This window comes from Neovison vison, chromosome 7 (assembly GCF_020171115.1).
Source record: "Neovison vison isolate M4711 chromosome 7, ASM_NN_V1, whole genome shotgun sequence".
Taxonomy (NCBI): domain Eukaryota; kingdom Metazoa; phylum Chordata; class Mammalia; order Carnivora; family Mustelidae; genus Neogale; species Neogale vison.
In genome coordinates, this window is record NC_058097.1 from 149,805,696 (window position 1) to 149,825,539 (window position 19,844).

General features: G+C 59.5%; 1 protein-coding gene across 1 annotated transcript; it reads right to left on the bottom strand.

The window, feature by feature from the left end:
• Window positions 1-987: 987 nt before the first annotated feature.
• RELT (RELT TNF receptor) lies at window positions 988-19,496 on the bottom strand. Its single transcript, XM_044260207.1, has 12 exons — window positions 19,436-19,496; window positions 19,224-19,320; window positions 8,202-8,268; window positions 7,109-7,183; window positions 6,811-6,977; window positions 6,531-6,610; window positions 5,652-5,909; window positions 4,336-4,416; window positions 3,986-4,067; window positions 3,586-3,843; window positions 2,948-3,146; window positions 988-2,811 (listed from the first exon to the last, which is right to left on the bottom strand). The coding sequence occupies exons 1-12, from the start codon at window positions 19,494-19,496 to the stop codon at window positions 2,764-2,766; spliced, it is 1,473 nt and encodes a 490-aa protein (XP_044116142.1). The 3' UTR covers window positions 988-2,763.
• Window positions 19,497-19,844: the final 348 nt, after the last annotated feature.

Below are 19,844 nucleotides of genomic sequence, written 5' to 3' on the forward strand. Positions count from 1 at the left end.
TATTTATATGGGGCCGTGCAGGCAGGGCCCCACTGCCATCCCCATTTCTCTTATTTATGTGCAGCCTGCCTCCTTTCCTCTTCTCCCCTAGAGCAGGTAAAGCTTTGTCTCCTAGGCCCTAAGAGGTGCCCTCCCTTTCCTGCACACCTCAGAAGCCTCAGAGAAAAAAGACCGTGCCCTGGAGAGTCAAAAGGCAAGGAGACAGCAAATCTCAAGGCCCATCTGCCTAGCTTCTCCGGGCAGGAGTTTTCGGAGCTGCTGCTGGGCCAGGCCCCTGCCCATGGCTTCTACACAGGAGAAAGGCCTCTGCCTACAGACAAAGATGGTGACCTCACCCTGGCATCCTACCATGGCCCCAGCCTTGGGAAGCCCTGGCAGAGTTGGGCAGGAGTCTGGGAGTGGGGGCAGTGGCAGCTGTGGCCTCAGGGGACAGCAGCACCTCAGGCTAATTCTGGCTACAACAGGAGCAGCAAGAACAAGAGAGTGAGCTGGTTCTCCTGTAGCCCCAGCCTGACAGCCATCTGCAGCAAGATGACTCCCACGGGCTGTCCCTTTCCATACCTCCCCCAGTTCCCTCAAACATTAGTTCTTCAGCCTCTCTTTGGGACTCTCCCATTAGCATTTAAATGTGTCTCATCCTAGCTTTAAAAAATATACCAAATACCCAGAGGACCCAACTAAAAACCTCTCCCTGGAGCCTAGGTCTCCACCTGCTTTACCTGGCACAGTCTGGCTTCCGCGGGGAGCTCAATCCACTCAGACCTGGTCCTGCTCTCACCATGTCCCCATGTGCATTAACCGGGGGCTGACCCAGTGGTGGCCCTAGGCCTTGTGACCCACCTTGCCCCTCACTTTCCTTTCCTCCCTTGCAGGATACTTTTCCCTTGGTCTCCTTCCCACCTCTTGGCAGTGCCCCTGGAACAGCCGAAGAGTCTGTCCCGAGTCCTCTCCCGGTCCATTCCTGGTACATTCCCTGCATTTCCCTTTCCTAAATGCCTTGGTATCCCTGGCCTAAGGGCTTCTAGGAGCATGTGGGGCTGCCTTCTGTTGCCCACCCTCACTCTGGTCTCCACACCTGTCACCTTTGACTTCCAACTTCTCCATTTCATCACAGTGTCCTTGGGCCTCTGCACATTGTTATTCCCTCTCTGGGGACCATGAACCTCTTACCCATCCATCCTCCAGACTCCTTATCCTCTAGAGCTATGCTGTCCCAGACAGGAGCCACTAGCCACATGTGGTTAGTTCATATGAAGATGTGCTTTAGCTATAAAACAGATTTCAAAGCAAAAAATGACTATTCATAATTTTTATGCTGACTTTATATTGAAGTGAAAATATTTTAGCTGTATTAGCTGAAATACATTATTGATACTTTTTAAATATATGGCTATTAGGAAATTTTAAATTATATGATATGGACTGTATTTCCACAGGACAGCAGTGCTTCTAGGGGCTTCAGTGAGAACCAGTGAGGTGAGGGGCCTCCCCATGTCCCCTGCTGTCCCATGCCCACCCACCACAGAGCCAGCCCTGCAAGGTTGGGGGGATGGCCTGTCCCCCACACCATACCTGACACAGCAGTATTTGGTGAAGACGGACGACCTGGGAAGAGGCACAGGGAAAGAAGCTCCTCATGACACCACTTTCCCACCTTTTATTATCCAATAAATGGATGGGAATGTAGACAAGGACAGGACAACAGCAAATTTTCAATAAATAAGAGAAATGGGGATGGCAGTGGGGCCCATGCCTGCACGGCCCCATATAAATAACCAGGTCACTGGGCTACAGTAGACGTGGAGCCGGGCTGGGCAGTCGCCTGCACTGCCCAGCTGGAGGATAGACACCAACACCACAGAGACACAGAAACGACTTGAGGCCAGAGGGGCCTCTCCAGCCCCGCACACACCCCCTCCCTGAACACTCCTGAGATCTTGGGGTGACTATGCAGGCTGGCACCCTGTATCACAGCCTTGCCCAGGTCAAGACTGTGGTTCCAATTTCAATAAAAACAGCAGGGAGGGGGGCAGATACATGCATTAAGCCCCTTCTGTAGGCAGAGCCAGGGATGGGCAGCCCCATGGGGGCCTGAAGGCACAGGCCCTGGAAGCTGCAAAAATGGGGCCACAGATAAAGCTACTAATGGGAGGGGTGGCAAGGAGTCAAGCTCTCCCCGCACACAACCCAGGCCAGAACCTGCAAGGAACCGGAGAAGCCCTGGGTCCCAAGACACCTCTCCTCCCCACTTCATGGTCAGAAGAACTATAACCAGGTGATGGCCAGGGACTTGCCCACAGTTAGAACCAGGGAGCTCGTCTCCAGCTCACGGCTTTTGGTGCCTCTTCCCTATATGAGGCCCGCCGGAAGAGGAGGGAGAGGTCCTCGCTAGGGCCCTGGACGGAGGCAGGGCAGTAGATTACCAAGGTGTGGGGCCAAGGGTGCCAGGCTGAGGACCCCTTCCCGCAGCCAAGGCTAGCCACCTGGTGGTACAGAAGGTCCTGCAGGGTCCTAGGTTCTGGCCAGGGCAGGGCACAGGGGCAGGGGAGGGGCCCTCAACCTGCTCCTGCACACAGCACCCGCCAGCTGGCCTGCCTCTGCACGGGGGTGGACACTCCCACCTCCAGGCCTTGGCCTTTGCTGTTCTGTCTGCTGGACCATTGCTTCTTGATCCTCACAGGCCCAGTTGCAGCTCTACCTCCTCCGGGAGGCCTCCAGAACCTCCCAGGGCAGGGCTGCTGTGTCTTCAGCTGAGGCAGGCCATCAGATAACCAGAGTGCTTTCACTTAGCCGGACCACATAGCGGTTTTCCTGGGAGACAGAAGTGAGGACTCAGAGCTGAGTTAGGGGGCTTCTGGGCTCCAGGAAACCGGCCCCTGCCCAGAGCTCCCATCTGCAAATCCAGGTTGGTCCAGGTGCCAACATACTTGCCCCCTCAGGCCCTCACCTCAGCCTTGTTCTCTGCCGGGGGCTTCAGCCACTTCGTATGGCTTCCACCACTTCCCAGCAGTGCCCGCTGCTCAGTGGGGAGGCCAGGTTGAGGGGAATCAGGGAGGTCACTCGCCGAGGGCCCAGCCTCTGTGATAGTCTTCACCTCAGGGGCTGCTGAACTTGACCGTTGCTCTGGAATTCGGGCCACTCGGAACCTACGAGGAGTGGTGGTATAATGATACTCCCTCACTTTAAAGGGAGAACCTTGGGTATAGAAAGGGCAGCACCTGCTAGGGTCCCACACCAAGTTCATGGATCAGAGCCTGAGCTCTTCCTATATCCTCCCACCCACAGATGAGCCCCCAACTACCCCCAACCCTAGGTTGTAGATAAACAGTCCTTTGGCCTGAGGGCCCCAAGGTGTGATGGAGGCCAGGACCCTGCCCTGGGTCCCAAGGACTCGAGTGAGATACAGCAGATCTGGGAAGACCTGACTTCTCCCTGACCACCCCACACCCCTTCTGCTTAGAAGCCTATTGAGGCCAGAGAGGGAGCATCACTGAACAGGATGTTCAGGGCTCAGATAGGGCCCCATCTCCCCAACCTTGAGTATAACGTCTCTCCCTGATCCTCCTGCGTCAGTGCCCATCTCACCTGCCCACAGACAAGATGGTGATCTCGCCCTGGCGTCCTGCCTTGGCCCCTGCCTTTGGAGCCCTGGCAGGGTTGGGCAGGAGTCTGGGAGTGGGGGTAGCGGCAGCTGCGGCCTCAGGGGACAGCAGCACCTCGGGCCACTTCTTCTGGCTGCACCGGGAGCAGCAGGGGCCAGAGAGTGAGGCCAAGCCCTGCACGGTGTGGAGGTGGTGGCGATGCGGGCAGATGTGTGGCAAGCTGGGGGTGCCTAGTGGCAGCCTGCAAAAGGCACAAGTGGGAGCGGTCACTAGGGCAGGCCCATGCCAGGGGTCACCAACACGGTAACGTGAACACATCGGAGTGGTGAATCCCCCCAGAAGCAAGCCAACCAAGTGTGGGCATGGGGCCCCTGCCCGCTCACCTAGGCACAGGCCCATGGCCGGTCTGCACCAGCTGTTTGCTGTGGTACTCCTTCAGCAGCTCCTCCAGGGCCGCCGCGTTCTCTGTGGGCAGTGGCAGTCAGAACCCAGCTCCCTGTGCCTTCCGTGTACCCCCCCAGCCCCAGCCCCCGCCCAGCTAGTGTCTACCCTCCACACCCACTCCAGCCCTTATCAGGCAAGAACAAGAAGAAAAGGGGCAGCACCCTCAGCCACGCTGATCAGGGAGTGCCAGGCTGACCCCAGGTGTCCTGGCGGGAGGGGCAGGGCTGCTTCAGGCTCTGAGAGACTGTCTTCTCCAGGGCTTGGCCACAGGGCCAGACCCTCCCCTCACCTTTCTTCTCTGTGATCAGGCGTACCAGGACCCCGATGGTGTCCTCGTTGGCATCTTCAGCCCTGTAGGCGGGGTTGATCCCTGCAGAAAAAAGCCACAACTGTGATCTTGGGGACGTGGGGGGGCGGTTCGTTGGGGTGGGCCTCTGGGGCTGGACGGCTACACCAAGATGTGGCAGCAGAGGGCACCCCAGGCCTCCCTACGAGTTGTGCTGCGCATGGGTGTTTCTGCACTGCTTGCCCTTCGGGCCTCCTTATCATGGCTCCCTATGGAGTGAGGGTGGGGGAGCAGTCTTTTCTGGGACCTGCTGTCTCTCCTCCACAGCTTCAGGGAGCTGTGGGCTACCTTTCTGCCCAGACCCCCGGACAGCTCTCTGGCAAATTCTGCTGTTCCTGGCTTATCACACTTCCCTGCACACCACCGTGTCCACATAACTAAGTGGGGGCCGTGAAGGCCCAAACCTCAAGAGCATGAGAATGAGCCACGTGACCAATCCTAGGCCAGCAGCCAACAGCTCCTAGAACTTGCACTCAGGCAAGAGCCAGCAGTTAAAGGGAGACCTAGGCTAGGAAAACAAGTGCAGTCCTGGGCAAAATGGCCTAAGCTGCCATCTTCCTGGCCCCACTAGACTGCAGTGGCAGGAGGTGGGAAGGGCTCTGGCCAACCCCAGGCAGCCTGGGGCACAGGCCCGGGAAGCACCATTTCAATCTTGACTTGGCCACAAGGCTCTTTGGGCCATGTATGCGCACTGGGGACCCTTGCCCTACTGGCCTTCAGGCGATTTGGGGTGGGCGGGCAGTGGTGGGAAGGGGCCTGGGGCCCTGGGAGGAACACCTCTCTCCCTCTGGTTCCAGGACTCCTAACTCAAACCACAGCCTGGAGCTGAAACCTGAGCCCCTCGTTGGGGGGTGGGGGGGCAGCGTGCTGCTGCCAAGGACAACTGCCCTGCCAATGCTGAGGTCAGAGGTCAGCCTGAGTTCCCAGAAGGTGGACCAACCCTTGAACTGCAGCCCCCAAGGTGTCCAGACCCCACAGCTGGGCAGGACCTCACCCAGGGTGAGAGTCCCACTGAAGCCACTTGACCTCTGCTCTGCCCCTGTCACCACCTCAGGCCACTTCCTTCCACTGCATCACTCTGAAGAGTCACCTCTCAAGCCCACATGCTGCACCTCCAGGAAGCCCTCCTGGCTAGCCCTCTGCAGGCCCCTCCCTGTCAGACCGTCTAGGCCAAGGGATTCCCTTGTGAAGCCCCCCAGCTGGGCTGGGCTCCTCCGTGCCCTCTGGCCTCCCCACCCAGACCCCAGGCCAGGCCTCACCGCTGCCTCCACCTCCAGGGCCAGGCCCAACCTCCTTGTGGGCGGTGCAGTGGTAGCCCTTCCGCTTGAGCAGGTTACACACCAGGATGCCCAGCAGTCCCATGAGGCAGAAGACAGGCACGATGGCAATAACCGCATACTGGGCAGCCGTCTCCTCAGGGCCACCTGCCCGGGTGCTATTCCCAGGCTGCCGCGTGTCCCCAGCGCTGGTGTCCCCTGCTGCTACCTCCACGCCACGTCGGGCCCGCCGTCCCTGCTCTGAGCGCCAGAGGATGGAGGCATGGAGGAAAGAGGGAGGCAGAGAGGCCCAGGGCCTGAGTTAAAGTTGCAGGGGGTGGTGTGGAGGGGGCACTACGATGTCCAGAGCTGCCTACCACCCACTCTCCACCATGCTCGGGAAGCAAAGGCCAACTGCCCCCTCCACATGTTTCTGGCCATCTTATCAATCAGCCTGAGCAAGGCCTCCTCAGACCTCAGGACAGCCAGACCCTGAGCCCCATGTCCATCCCCCTCATTCTGGGGTGAACAGACAGCACATGAGCATATGCCAGTGCACACAGATCCTGGCTCCCGCGTCTCCCTGACTGCATCCATGAGATAGTTGCCTCAGAAAGCTCCTGATGACAGGTGAGAGGTGTGTGTGCTCACACTCATGTGCACGTGTCTGAGGGAAGGAGGACAGGAGACAGGAAGGCCATTAACCCCTCAGCTGCCCCCTCTTCCTGAGCTGTGGCTGCCACCTGCTAGATGGTCTCTACCACACAGAAACAAAGTGAGCAGACACACTGCCAGTGGGACAACTGATCCCATCTTGCTGAACACACTCTGGCCATATTCCCTTCCCTGGGCTCAGGGTCGAGGGCCCCATCTGTCACTCACCAGAGCAACCACGAGTACCCAGAGGCATCCAGGAGCATGGCTGACAGGGGACATGGGGGACCCCCAAAGTGGCAACCCACCTGCAGGGAGAGAACACATCATTGAGGCCCAAAAACTATCCTTAAGAGAGGCTCCTGCCAGGCACACTCACTAGTCCTGGCCCAGCCCATTTCACAGATAGGAAGACTGAGGCCTGCTCCAGGTGGGTAAGGCTGGGACCCCAGGACCCAAAGTCCTGGTCAGCTAGCCATGAGCCCTCGAGCCCCACCCCATGGCTCACCCAGGCTGGCAGTCTCCACATAGAGTGTCTTGAGTCGCTGTGCCTGCCTGGGCCTCCAGCCTCCCCTGAGGACTGCAGCGGGAATGGGGCTGGCACGGGCCAGGGCCCCACAAAGCAGAGAAAGTGCCGGGGGGACAGGATCTGCATAATGTGCCCTGTCCCAGGTCCTGTGGGAGAGAAAGGGTGAGAACAAAGCCAGGAGCCAGGCCTCAGGTTCCTGGGAAGCCAGGCCTGGAGAACCTGCGCCTGGTCCTCAACAGTCTTTCCAGGACAGGTCAGGTGGGCAGGGCAAACTCACCAGGTGGGGCTCCTTCCCAGGTGGGCACTGCCAAGAGGTCGTTGATACTGGAGTGGCCAGAGGCCAAGGCAGCAGCTGGAAGAATGGCAGGGAGGACACACTGAGCGAGCAGAAAGTGCCGGAATATGGCATCTCTGGGGCCATCTGTCCACCACCCACTTCCTAATGCCCCAGGGGTGGGGACCATGACCACTCGGGGCCAGCCCCCAGGTTTCAGGGACACTCTTCAACCTCCATCCATCAGGCTGCACATAAAACCTGCCTGTCCCATACCTGCTAGGTCACCTTGGCCTAGGTACAGAGAAAACCGTATCTGCTTCTGGAAAGTGCAGGGAAACCCCAGACAGAGCCACGTCAGGATCTCAAGCCCTCAGGTCCCTGAGTCACACACATTCCAGCTAGCCAGGACGGTAAAGAGGAAGGGCTTCTGAATTCCTCTCTCAAGTACCACCCCCCTTCCTGCAGCTGTGGCCCCAGCACCGCAGCTGGCTATGTTGGTAACCAGCCCTGTCCATCACCCCTGGGGCCAGGTCTGCGGCTGGCGCTTCCTATTCTGGGCCCTCAAGACAGTCTTTGGGACCAGGTCCTCTGTGACCGCTCCACACAAAGCCACCCAGTTTACACTCCTGCACCCACACAGGGTGGGCTACATCCCAAGGAAGGAACCTCAATTTGCATCTCCCAGCACATTCCACTGAGGGCTCCCTCTGCTCCCCATTCTAAGCATGAACACTTGCCCAGAATCTCTCCTGCTGCGGGGAGATCCTCCCTGAAACCCTGTCTTCCAATTTGGCCCCCGATTGGGGTGACAGGCACAGAGTGCAGGCAACTGCCCTGAAGGGCAGAGGGAATATCACGCAGGAGGCTCTGGAGTCCTCCTCAGGCCCCAGATCTGGCTCCCAGCACCTGCTGAGTGCTGGGAGGCCTCCTGCGCCAAGAGCTGCGTAGATCAGGATGGGTTTCCCAGGGTCAGACTGCAATTCTACAAAGAGCTGTGTAGCCAACCCTAGCACAGCTCCTGGCATGGGGTCCCTGAGCACACACGGACAGCTGGGGTACAGGGCTTCGTAGCAACATCGCATCTCCAACTCACCACAAAAAGGCAGGACAGGGGCCAATGTGGCGGGCTTGGCTTCATCCTCAGGCCCCGGGAGTCCAGCCTGGGAAAGAAGGAGGTGAGGTTCAGCAGGAGGAGGGAATAGGCAGGCAGCCGCCAGCCGCTGTCTCTCCTCCCAGCACTGCTTCCACGACAGGACTAGATGGGAATTTGCAAGGTGTTGTGGAGCAGACAATGCTGGGGGCGTTTAGCCTAGAATCACTACACTTTTTGCCCCCACAAACCTGAGAGTAGAGGTGGGGGTGTGCTCGCTGGGGTTAGCCTCCCAAGGCAGCAGAGTAGGGACAGAGGGCTCCGCCAGGTTTGGGGGGCTTCCCTCCCTTTCCATAAATAGCGGGGTGCACTGGGACATGGGCAGGGGGGCCTGCAGCAGCAGTCCTGGGGTGGGGGCTGAGGGGGCCTGCCATCCCCTCACACCCAGACTCTGTACCTCACCTCCAGCTCCCAGGTTCCCACCCCTTGGACCTCCTTGTAGGCCCTACCTTTCCTGCTTTTCTGCCTTCACCTTGCTCCAAGTTTCTGCTCCAAGGAAATCCCTTTCCCTCAGCCATCAAAGACCCAACACCAAGGCCTTGCTTTCCAGAAATGTCTCAAGACTTCTCTTTCCCCTAAGCTGAGCCCAAAGCCCGGCATGTCTCCCTACCCCACCCCATCACAGTCCTGTTCTCCCTACGTGTCCCACTCCCCACCCGGCGGTCTTCTCCGCCAAACGATGTGGAAGGATGCTGGGATGGGTCTGACGGCATCTCTGGGGCAGCAGCAGAACTTCTCCTATCCTAGCAGCCAGGGTTCAGCCTTCTGTCCCCTCATGGTCACCTACTACTGTACTACTGTGTGCCAGGCACTGCCCTTAGCACAACAGATAGTAGAAGACAGACACTGTCCCTGTCCTCAGGGAGCTCACATCCCTATTGGCCAATGACCAACAGATGAACGGGGAATGGCCCCCTGCCAGATGGCGGGCAGTGCCAACAAACAGGCAGGGTGAGGGCACAGATGCCACAGGCCTAAGGTTGAGCACCCAGGCTCAGGGTATGGTGTCCTCTGGAGAGAAGCCCCTAGCCGTGGACAGGCTGGAAGAGTAGGAGAGTTGTTTAGACAACAAAAGGAGCTGCCCCAGAACAAGGGGAAGGGAGTTCCGGCCACATACTTCCAGGAGGCCTGCCTTCAGACGCGGGAGGGGGAAGGAAGGAAGCTGGATTTGTCAGGCGTCCGCCACAGGCCACACAGCTTCTGACCCCTAAGGGGCGGCCTAAGCCCTGGTTAGAGCCCCCAGCAGGGTGAGGGGACCCCACCTGGAGCCCTGTGCTGCCTGGTGCCGAGCCCAACCGGAGAAGCCCCGCCTGCAGTCAACCCCGGGGCCCCACTCGAGCCCCTGGGGCCTACAGATGGCCCAGCCTTCCCACCTGCAAAAGGAGCCAGAGGAAACTGATCCCCTACAGGACCTCGGTGGCAGCCGGGGGTTTGAATTACACCACAGAGGAGGGGGAGGGGCTGCAGGCCTGATGTCCCTGGGACTCTCCAGGTCCCTGGCAGCAGCTCTGGACCCAAGGCCAGCTCAGGGGAAAACCTGGGACAGGAGAAGGTCAGGCCACAGCATTAAGGCCACACACTGACAGTCAGCTCCCAACAGGTGGCATACCCAGACCCATCCCCCAAACCTGTTCCCTCTTCTAACTTGGTCAAGAATCTTCCTTGCCAGTTTCTGGCCCAAAGTGGCCCTTCCCCTGCCCAGGCCCATCTCCCACTCAAGCCCTTCCCTGCATGAAGATCCCTCTTCTAACCCACAGACTCGACCGCGAGCCCCAGGTTGACCCCACGGGGGCTGGGGCAGGGCTGAAAAGAGGCAAGACAGCTCCAGAGAGGGCCCCAGTGCCACCTCTGGCCCCGACTGGCACCCACTGGGTGACCCAAGCCCACATAGAGGGGCTGTGTAGCTGCTTACCTCCAGGCAAATGGGGAGCTGCGATCTCGAGACCTCCAGGAGGAAAATGGGGGTCTAAAGGCCCAGACTCCAAGCCAGCAGGGCCCACTCAGGTACATTCACAGACACTTGCCGCCTAGCGCCCTGACGCCTTCTAATTACGTGCCTTCTAATTATCCCAAACTAGTACTTACTCCAGTCTGGCTGCCAGTCTCTCTGCTGACAGCCGCCACCCCCCCTCGGCCAGACTGAGACCCCGGATGGACCTGTCCAGTCAGGCAGCCCATGCCAGCCACCCAGAACCCCCTCTGTGCACACATCTGCTGCTCTGGCCTCCCCCTGCACCTCCTTCCTAGCAAGGACTCTAGCATCTAAGCCTAGACTCTTGGAATCTTTTTTTTTTTTTTTTTTAAAGATTTTATTTATTTATTTGACAGAGAGAAATCACAAGTAGATGGAGAGGCAGGCAGAGAGAGAGAGAGAGGGAAGCAGGCTTCCTGCTGAGCAGAGAGCTCGATGCGGGACTCGATCCCAGGACCCTGAGATCATGACCTGAGCCGAAGGCAGCGGCTTAACCCACTGAGCCACCCAGGCGCCCTAGACTCTTGGAATCTTGACTGAAAAGCAAGTTCAGGTCAAAGCCCCTTGGCTGGGTGGGCCAATGGAGACTCTGTGAAGTCGCCATCCCTCCCCCGCTGCCTAGTCCTAAGGCCAGGCAGTCAGTGACCTTCTAAAGCCTCCAGAGGGGCTCCAGGAAGAAGACTGTCACAGGCAGGCAGGGAGACCCAGGCCCACAGCAGGGAGCCTCCTCTCCCAGGTCCAGTGGGGGCCCAGTGCTCCCTGCAGAGAACCAACTGGAAAGGCCCCAGGGCAGAGGAGGAAGTTAGCCCAGAGGCCACTCCTCTTGAAGTCTCCCAGCCTGGGCCTGTCCCCACTGCCACCAATGCCCTGTGGGACCTGAGCCCCTACTTCAGCTTCCTGGGTCTCAGTATGCTCATCTGCAAGATGGGGACGTTTATCTCCCAGGGCAGGGCTGCAATGAGGTTTACATGAGGTGAGGAGCGCAAGGCGGGTCTTGTGATTTCCTCCCCCATCGCTCCCTTTCCCTCTGCCCCTCAGGCCCAGGTTTGTAATTAAGTATGTTTGCTCACTTGTGCTGCGCCCCCACTCCTCACCCTGACACAGCACCGGCTGGCCTGGTGTCTCTCTCCTTCACCGCAAACCACGCCCTCCCACCAGCAGTGTCTGGAGCAGGAGGCCTCCACAGAACAGGCTTGGGGGGAGCGGGGGCCACAGGCTTCCTCACAGGCGGCCCACCCCACCTCCCAAAATGCCCAAACAATCAGACCTAGAAATTCCCTGGAAGAAAACCAGCTAGCGAAGCCCCGACCAGGGCTGCGGAGCCCCAGGAGGCGCAGCCTGGAGGCCTCAGAGAAAGAGGAAGCTGGGACACCACCCAGCCCCGGGGCTGCTTCCCCTTTTCCAGAGCTGGCTTGGTGGGGTCACTCGGTCACTGTCCAAGGCTCCAGCCTGGGGCCCTCCTCTCCAAGTCACCCTGGCCTCCTAGAGAAGCTCTGCGGTATCCCAAACATCGCCCACCACCCCTCGCCCCTGGCTCCTGGTCTCCAGTTCAGCCCCAAGTGCAGCCTCGGTATCTTAACCCTGGGATCAGGCCCTGCCCCCTCCTAGCCATTCTGAGCTTCTTGCACTCCCCTACACTTGCCGCTCTCACAGAGCCACTGGTACTTGCTGTTTCCTCCACCCAGAAAACCTTCCCATCACCTGGCCAACACCTACTCCTCCTTCAGAGATTAACTCACAGCCACTTCCTCCTGGAAGCCCCCCTTATGCATTCCTCATCCTGTGTGTAACTGTCCCGTTCACCCAGCCTCTTCCGCAACAACCTCCATGGCCAGTGCTCAGCACATGACCCGACCCTGGCCCTGGCGAGTGGGTAGACCTGGGGGGTGGCTGGAGAACAAGGATCAGGAGAATGTACAGCTTCTGCCAAGGCCAGGAAGGCCCAGAGGCTGGAGTTGGGCAGGAGAGTTTGAAACTGGATCTGAACACCTGAGCTAATATGGGGGGAGAATCAGTCTGCCTTGTTCTGCTCTTCACGGGCTCCGGGGCTGTGGATACCCCCTCTCCCACCAAGACAGAGGGCTGTTGTGAGGCCAAGAGAATTGACCTTAATACTCAGCGCAGGGCCTGGCACAGAGTCATCCCTCAGTGAGCACTCACCATACCTCAGTTTCCCCATGTGTAAGCTGTGGAGCGGGGAACGGGGCACACCTGACAGGCGGGTATGAGGCATAAAAGCTTCTTCTCCATTTACATAGTGTTGAGCCCAGAGCCTGGTACACAGGAGGTGCTGGGTTAGCCATGGTGAGGATGTGGGAGGAAGGAGAGTGTAAGAAGGGAGAGAGGTCTGGAAAGGTAGGGGGTCAGAGCCCAGGTCACACCAAGACTCGCATGGGAGCTGAGAAGCCAGCACGGCCCTCAGGGCCTATGGGAGACTTGGAGGGTTGGGGGGGTAGGGAGAGGTACGGGACAATTTGCCTCTCAGAGGGCTCCCTGGGTGGCCTGCCAAGGAGGAAGTTCTGGGGAGACAGAGGTGGGACGCAGGTCCCATGCGGAGCAGGGGGTGGGAGGCGGCTACTTCTGTTTCCAGCCGGGGGCTCTAGGACCTGTGGACCTCCCTGCAGCCTCCAGAGGCTAGAGTTGCCTGGAAACATCTGGACACAGGCCTTCCTTGGCAGTGGCCGAGACAGAAAGACAAAGGCCGCCCATCAATAGAGAAATCCAGGTTAGCAAGCAACCCCGTGGTTCCCTGGCAACTGGGGCTGAAGTAGGGCAGTGGCCACAGTGGGCGGCGGCACGGGCAGCTCCACTGGCCTCTCAGCCATCCTCCGCTCTCAGACTCTCACTCCCTTGGGGTTGGTCTGTGTTGCTCTACTCCTCACAGAAGAGGTGAGCAGCCCTGTTTCACCCCCAGGTAAACTGAGGCCACGGGCAAGCACTTGTATGGGTCACACACCCAGGGAGCGGTGACACAGGGGCAGAGCCCAGGTCTGGCTGACTCTGCTTCCCCCCTCATTCCTGACGCCCCCCACCCTGAAGCCCGGCCTAAGCCCCAGTTCATCGACTCCATGACAGAGGCTCAGGAGCTAGTGGCACAGGGAAGCAGCTCGAGGAGAGGCTACTGCCGAGCACCCCAAGCACCCAGGCAGTCCCAAGGGGAGGAGGTGCTGCCCCCTCCTGTTCCAGGGCTCTCTGGGGCCTCTGGGGCTTCCCTCTAGCCAGCCTTGTCTGCACACTGCCCTAGTCCATGCCAGCTCCTTCACAGAAAGGCACCGGCCCCTGTGAGAAGCAGGAAGCCCAGGAATGGGTGGGAAGGGGAGGGCGCAGGGCGGAGGCTGGCTCAGGGCTGCTGGGGAGAAGGGCAGCTGCATTCCCACCCCGGCCTTGGGCAGACATAATCTCCCAGGCCACAACCCTTGGGTAAGTAGCCCATGCGTGCAGACCCCCAGTCCTGCAACAGGGGATAGCATGGTTCTGGCCCTCAGACCTCCAGGCTGCCCCACAGCTCCACCAGCAGAGGCACAGGGAGTTGAGGGGGGTAGGTAGGGCTGAGGGAGCTAATTGGCCCTTGAGGCTGAGGTGGCCAGACTGGGCTGACCCAGCTCCTCCCAGTCTGGTGCGGTACAGAGGCAAAGCCTGCCCCTTCCCTGAGCGGAGTCTGGGGCCAGGGGAGGGGGGCACTAAACCATACAGCCATCACTGGGGCACTCTGGGGCCCCCGGAACCTCCTCACTGCATGCCTCATTCCCATTCCAGGCCTCAACGAGAGGGTCCCAGGTTTCACAAATGAGGAAACTGAGGCTCAGAGAGGCTAAGGAGCACCCTGTAATAACTTGGTCTCAAAGGAGACGAGGTTTACCACCCAGGACTGGGGGCAGGCAGCAGGCAGCCCTTGTCCCCACCACGCCAGGCCTGGCCTTCCCACAGCTCCTGCAGGCCTTGCTCCCACCCCACACCCAACTATTCAGCACCCTGGACTTCCTGCAGGGACCCGCACCAGCCCTGGGCGGTCTCCCCAGCCCCAGGGCCGGCCCACATCCCCAAGCCTCGGTTTCTTCCCCTGTAATGTGGAGAGTTGTACTAGTTCAGCTGATCTCTTGACTGGAAGAGCCAGAGTTCATAGTAGACCAGTGGCTCTTCTTACAATCGGGCTTCAGCCCAGGTGCCACCGCCTGCAGGAAGCCTTCCCAGCCTCCCTGTCTGAGTGGACCCTCCCCTCTCCTGGCCCTTTCGGCCACCTGTGAGCTCCCTGGAGGAAGGAGGGAAGGCCGAAAGGAAGGCAGGCAGGCAGGCAAGTGCACACGGGAAGCTGGGCACACAGCAGGGCCAGGCCCCTCCCTCGGCTCACTGCTCCTTCTCACAGTGACCACAATCTGCAGACCCAGGCTTAGGTCCCTCCTTCTAGAAGCCCTCCTTCTCTCTCCACCCACAGTCAGACCCTGCTTCTAACTGGCTGCAGAGGCCCCTCCATCCCTCTCTCTGTGCCAAGTAGCCAGGGCACACGCTCACAGCCACATGGGCCGGTTATTTATAGAGCTCTCATCTTTCCCAGGGTGGCCCAGGGAAGAGTTTTGGCCTTCCAGGCAGACAGTCTGGGGTTAGGATCCCAGTGACACTAGGGTCTTGCAAGTCCCTTCCCCTCTCTGGGCCCTCCTTTCCCTGCCTGTACCTGGAGGAGACCGCTGACCCTCAGGACATGAGGCTAAAGATGTGCGAGCCTCCGGGATCCTAATCCTAGGGTTGGGCACATGGTAGGGATGCCGCACTGGCTCCTTCCTGTCCTCCTTGCCGCACCCAGGGCCTCAGCAAACAATAGGTGCTGAGCTCTGCCAGAGAACTTGTCCCACTCACCCCAATCCCGAATGGGGGTGGGGCCAGATGGACCTTGCTGGCTGATCTCAGGCAAAACCCCTCCTTGCCACCTGGCCAAAGGGCCAGCCCCTTGCAGAAGGAGTCTGGCCTTATCCAGCCAGCCCCACCCCTTCCTCCTTCCAAGGCAGGTAGGTAGCACAATCCCTCTGTGGAAACTGATGCCACAATTGTCAGACAACACTTGCCTCCTCTTGGAGACAGGGCAAAGCAAGATCTTGAAGATTTTGAGTGCCAGACTCCAGCGTCATGGCTGTGTGGCTCAAACTAGGTCTGCTTCCCTCTGCCTGGAGTCTCGGTGTCCCCACGGAGCAGCTTGGGAAGGAAGGGGATCCTCGGTCATTACCACAGAGACCTGAGCCCAGGGCCTGGCACACAGCAGGCAACCTCCTGGCCCAGAAGGGGGGCTTTGTCCCTACGAAAAGGATGGCCATGAATCTTTGCCTCCAAGCCTCCAGAACACATGTAGGAGCATCAGAGACCCTGGTTGCAATTCTCCCTGTGCATCCCAGCACACAGTAGGCCCTTGGTGGCTGCCCTTCCTCAGGCAGAGGCCTGGCTAGCACAGATACGGCAGAGAGGGAGGCCAGGCTTCCGGCTGGAGAAGTGGGTATGCAGTGCCCATAAGCACCCCACACCGGTTCCCGAAAGTGAGGGGGGACACCTGGCAGGTGGGCCACAACAAAGAGGAACTACCATTGGGCTGGGAGGGCTTCCTGGGTGAGGGGAAGCTGCACCCTGAATGGCCAGGAGGGTTCTAGAAAGAGGAGAGAGCAAAAGCAAAGGCTGAGTTGAACCAAGGCATCTGGTTGGGAGAAAGGGTGAAGATGTTCCAAAGGTCTTAGAAGGAAATGTCAATGTTAGGATGAAGAGTCTGGACTATACTGTGTAGGCAAAAAGTAAGCTGCTTTAGGGAGGATGCTCTGACAGGGCATGGAAGAACTGGAAATGGAGGCAGAGAGGCCGGCCCCGGCGTCTGGGGCAGGACAGCAAGGCTGGAGGGGAACAGAAGAGGGAGCTGTGATTTCGTGAAGGTGGGTCTTGGGCTAGCTTCGTCTTGGGCCACATCCAGGCTACCGGGGAACATGTGGCTCACAGAAGGTAGGTAGGGTCCCTGTCTTCTGGGTGAGAGCCAGAATAAGAGGGTTCTGGGGCCCTTGGGTAAGTCTCAGCACTTCTCAAAACTCAGTCTCGCTTGCTCACTCCCTCTCACTGTAAAGTGAGGCTGACCCTATGTGTGGAGGCAGAGTGCTGACTGCCCGTAACAGTCTCCCCTCCTTGGCCAGACATAGGAACCTCCCTCCGGCCGCTATCAGATGAGTCCCAACTGGGGCCGTGTGTAGAAACCCAGGCTGGCCCAATGTCATCCTGGGAGGCCCAAGTGCCCAGAAAGGTCTAGCTTTGGCAAGGTACAGGATAGGGCTGGGAGGGCCTCCATCAGGGCTAGGACCCCAAGAGGAGCCTAAACCTTCCTCTCTCCCAACCCCTCCCCAGGCCCTGAGCTATTTCCCTGTTTGCTGGGGATGGAAATAACTCAGGCTCGCCCCAGGAGACCAAGATAGCTATTCTGATCAGCCCCAAGAAGCACAGCTCCAGTCATTCCAGAGAGGACCGAGGGACACCCTGACCCCCCAGCTCTAGCTCTTGGCCAAGCGGCAGCAGTGGTCAGAACTAGCAGGGGCCTCTGGGAAGAACAGGGAGACTGAAGGACTGAGAGAGTAGGGCAGAAGCTCAAGGTCACCCCAGCCTGCCCCCCACTACAGCATGTGGGCAGATTTGTGTCTCTAGAGCAACTCTGAAGAGGGGAATAAAGCCTCTCCAGTATTGCGAAGATCAGTTGGGGCTCTCAGCTCTTCTTGCCATTCCCCTCCCACCCCTGGGAGCCTGGGCTGTGCGGTTGACTCCTGACACTCTGTAGCTATGGGGACGCAGGCTCTAGAAGATAGGAAATGGGCCTCTCTGGTGACCTCTGGCTAGGGGTGAGACCTGTGGGAAGGGAAGAGGAGGAGGAACAGGAACACCACATAACCTACCCAGCCACAGTGTTTCAGAAGTGTGTGCAAATACACACCACACTCAGAACTCACAAAGGCACACTCTGGCAAGGCCATGCTTGTAGGCCCAGGTTCGAGAGAAGAAGCCTAGATAAGCCATGAACAGATAGATACGAAAAAGGTGGATGGCCCTCTCCAAGCATCTCACAGGGTTTCGGGGGCAGAAAACCGAAATTCCAATCCTGGCACTCTCCTGACTCCGCATGACCTTGGGCAAGTCACTTTGCTTCTCTGAACCTCAGTTTCCCTCTCTGAAAAACAGTCACATCTCAGAACAACTGTGAGGATTCAGCAAGAGTACCCCATAAAGTGTTCAGCATAGCACCTGGCACTGTCCCTCTTTCGTCGCCCCAACACAGAATGCAAGCAATATTTTCAGAGGAGGACAGAACTTCCAGATCCTTCAGCAGGTATCCCCTCACCCCACCTGGTCTAGAGAGCCCAATTTCCATTTCACCCTGCATGAACCCAACAGACCCTCTTGTGGCAGTGGGAGCCTCAGAGGGTCTAGCCCAGATGGTGAAGGGGCCCTATGCCAGCTCTCCAAATCAGAGACCACTGGCGGAGAACAAGTCCATGCCCCCTCTCCTCACACAAAGGGAACTGAAGGAGACGGGGGCCAGAGAAGTCAGTGTCTATGGATCAGAATCCTGGCCTTGGTCTGAGGAACTGTACTTCCATCCCTCTCACCAGCAGCCCCTAGGCCACTGTGTCCCCAGCAGCCAGCCTGCCCCCACCCTCCACTGCAGTCTTTCTGCCTGGACGACAGGAGGGAGGGGAGAACAGAAGCAGTTGACCCAAAAACAATAGAGGATCCCAAAGTGATGATTCACAGTCCATTCACAGCCCAACACCTCAGTGTGCAGAAGGGGAGACTGAGGCCCAGTGAGGGCAGGGTCTGAGACGAAGATGGGCCCACTGAGAATACAGGTTACTGGGGACAAAGATTTGCCGGCATCTGGGACCTCAGTGTGTGAGTGTGTTTGGGAGGTGGAGCCTGAGACTACCACAGGGCCGTTCAGTTGCTGCCAGAAGCGTCAGTCACCTCACCAGATGCCACCCAGCCTCAATGTCCTCTCCCGCTGCCAGGGCAAGTCACTAAGGGTCCTCCCCACTGACTAAACTGAGATGCTGAGAGATGCCCTCTTGGGGACAGTTCTGGAGAGACCCCTGGCCTCTCCTCCTCTCCCTCCCTTTATCTACTGGCGGGGGCTTGAGGTCCCTCCTCTTTCAGCCTCTTACTCATTCCCCAGGCCCGGACACACACGCAGACAAACACACACGGACACTGACAATACTTGACCCAACAAGCACGCTACCGCGCCAGTGATTTGGGGGCTGGTTCTCACAGTCACTTGGGGTTTCTCTCCCTCTGTTTCACACTCACTCGCATTAGGGAGTCGCTCTGGCCCTGCCTGGGTCATGTCCCAGGCCACACACAGACTCTGTGACCTGGGTCTCACAGCAAGCTGGGGTCACGGTCACCCGCAGGGACCAGGGGTCTCTCTCATACAATCACACGCACTCACCCCGCCTGTCAGAGACACACAGAGCCCCTCTGTGTCTCTGGCTTGGCCCCGGCGTCACCGCTCAGCGTCCCGGCCACACGTTCTCCCGGGCTGGGCCGCCTCACCCGCCGTGTCACCCACAGTCACGGGCTGACACCGTTCAGAGGCCCCCCTCCGTCCACCCGGCGCCGCAGCCGTCCCGTCCCGCACCGGTTCCTGGTCTCGGTCCAAGTTTCCCCGGGCCGGGGGCGTCTCCGCGGCCCGCCGATTCCCCAAATTGCAAGTCCCGCGGCGGCTTCGCCAACCGCTCATGGCCGGGCCTGGAGTCGCGGCCCGAGGACGCGCAGGTCCCGGGGCAGGGGTCTGAGAGACGGGTGGGGACCGGTGCGCGGAAGACGCCGGGACAGGACGCGGGGGAGCAGGGCCGGGGCTGCGGCATCCGCCGCGCCGGCCAACTTCCTCAGAGACGCGGGGAGGCAGGGGGCGCCACTCGGGTCCTCACCCCTCCAGCCCCGGCAGCGAGAAGCACACCCCAGGCTGAGGCCCCGCGCGCCCTCCTTACCTGGTCGCCCCGCAACAGCTCCCGCAGGGCTCCAAGGTAGAAGCGCAGCCCCGGGCCGGGCTCGGCGAGCGCACGAGCCACCGCGCAGGTTGCGCGCCTTTTGAATGAATCGCCGGCTGGGCCGGGGAAGTGCGCAGCCCCGCCCCCGCGTGTCACGGCCGCCGGCCCCGCCCCCGACGTCAGAGCACCGGCTCGCGTCCCCGGGCCCCCACCCCTGGCAGCCGCGGAGGGCCTCCAGGTCTCCCGCCAGGCCGCGCTGCTCTGTGGCGCCATCTCTCGCGCCCCCAGAGAACTGCAGGGGGCTGCGCAAGAAGAGGCCTCTTAGATTAGCTGGGCTCCAAACCAAGAAGGAAAGGGTTGCGCTATGCAAGATAGACTGAAGACTTGGGTGCTACTCCGGGTCCCGTCACCATTGCCAGTCCAAGCAGGACCACCGCTGCCCCTTCCTGGGTCTTGCTTTCCTCATAGAAATTGGCAGCTGATGGGGCGCCTGGGTGGCTCAGTGGGTTAAAGCCTCTGTCTTCGGCTCATGTCATGATCCCCCGGTTCTGGGATCGAGCCCCGCATCGAGCCCCGCATCGGGCTCTGTGCTCAGCAGGGAGCCTGCTTCCTCCTCTCTCT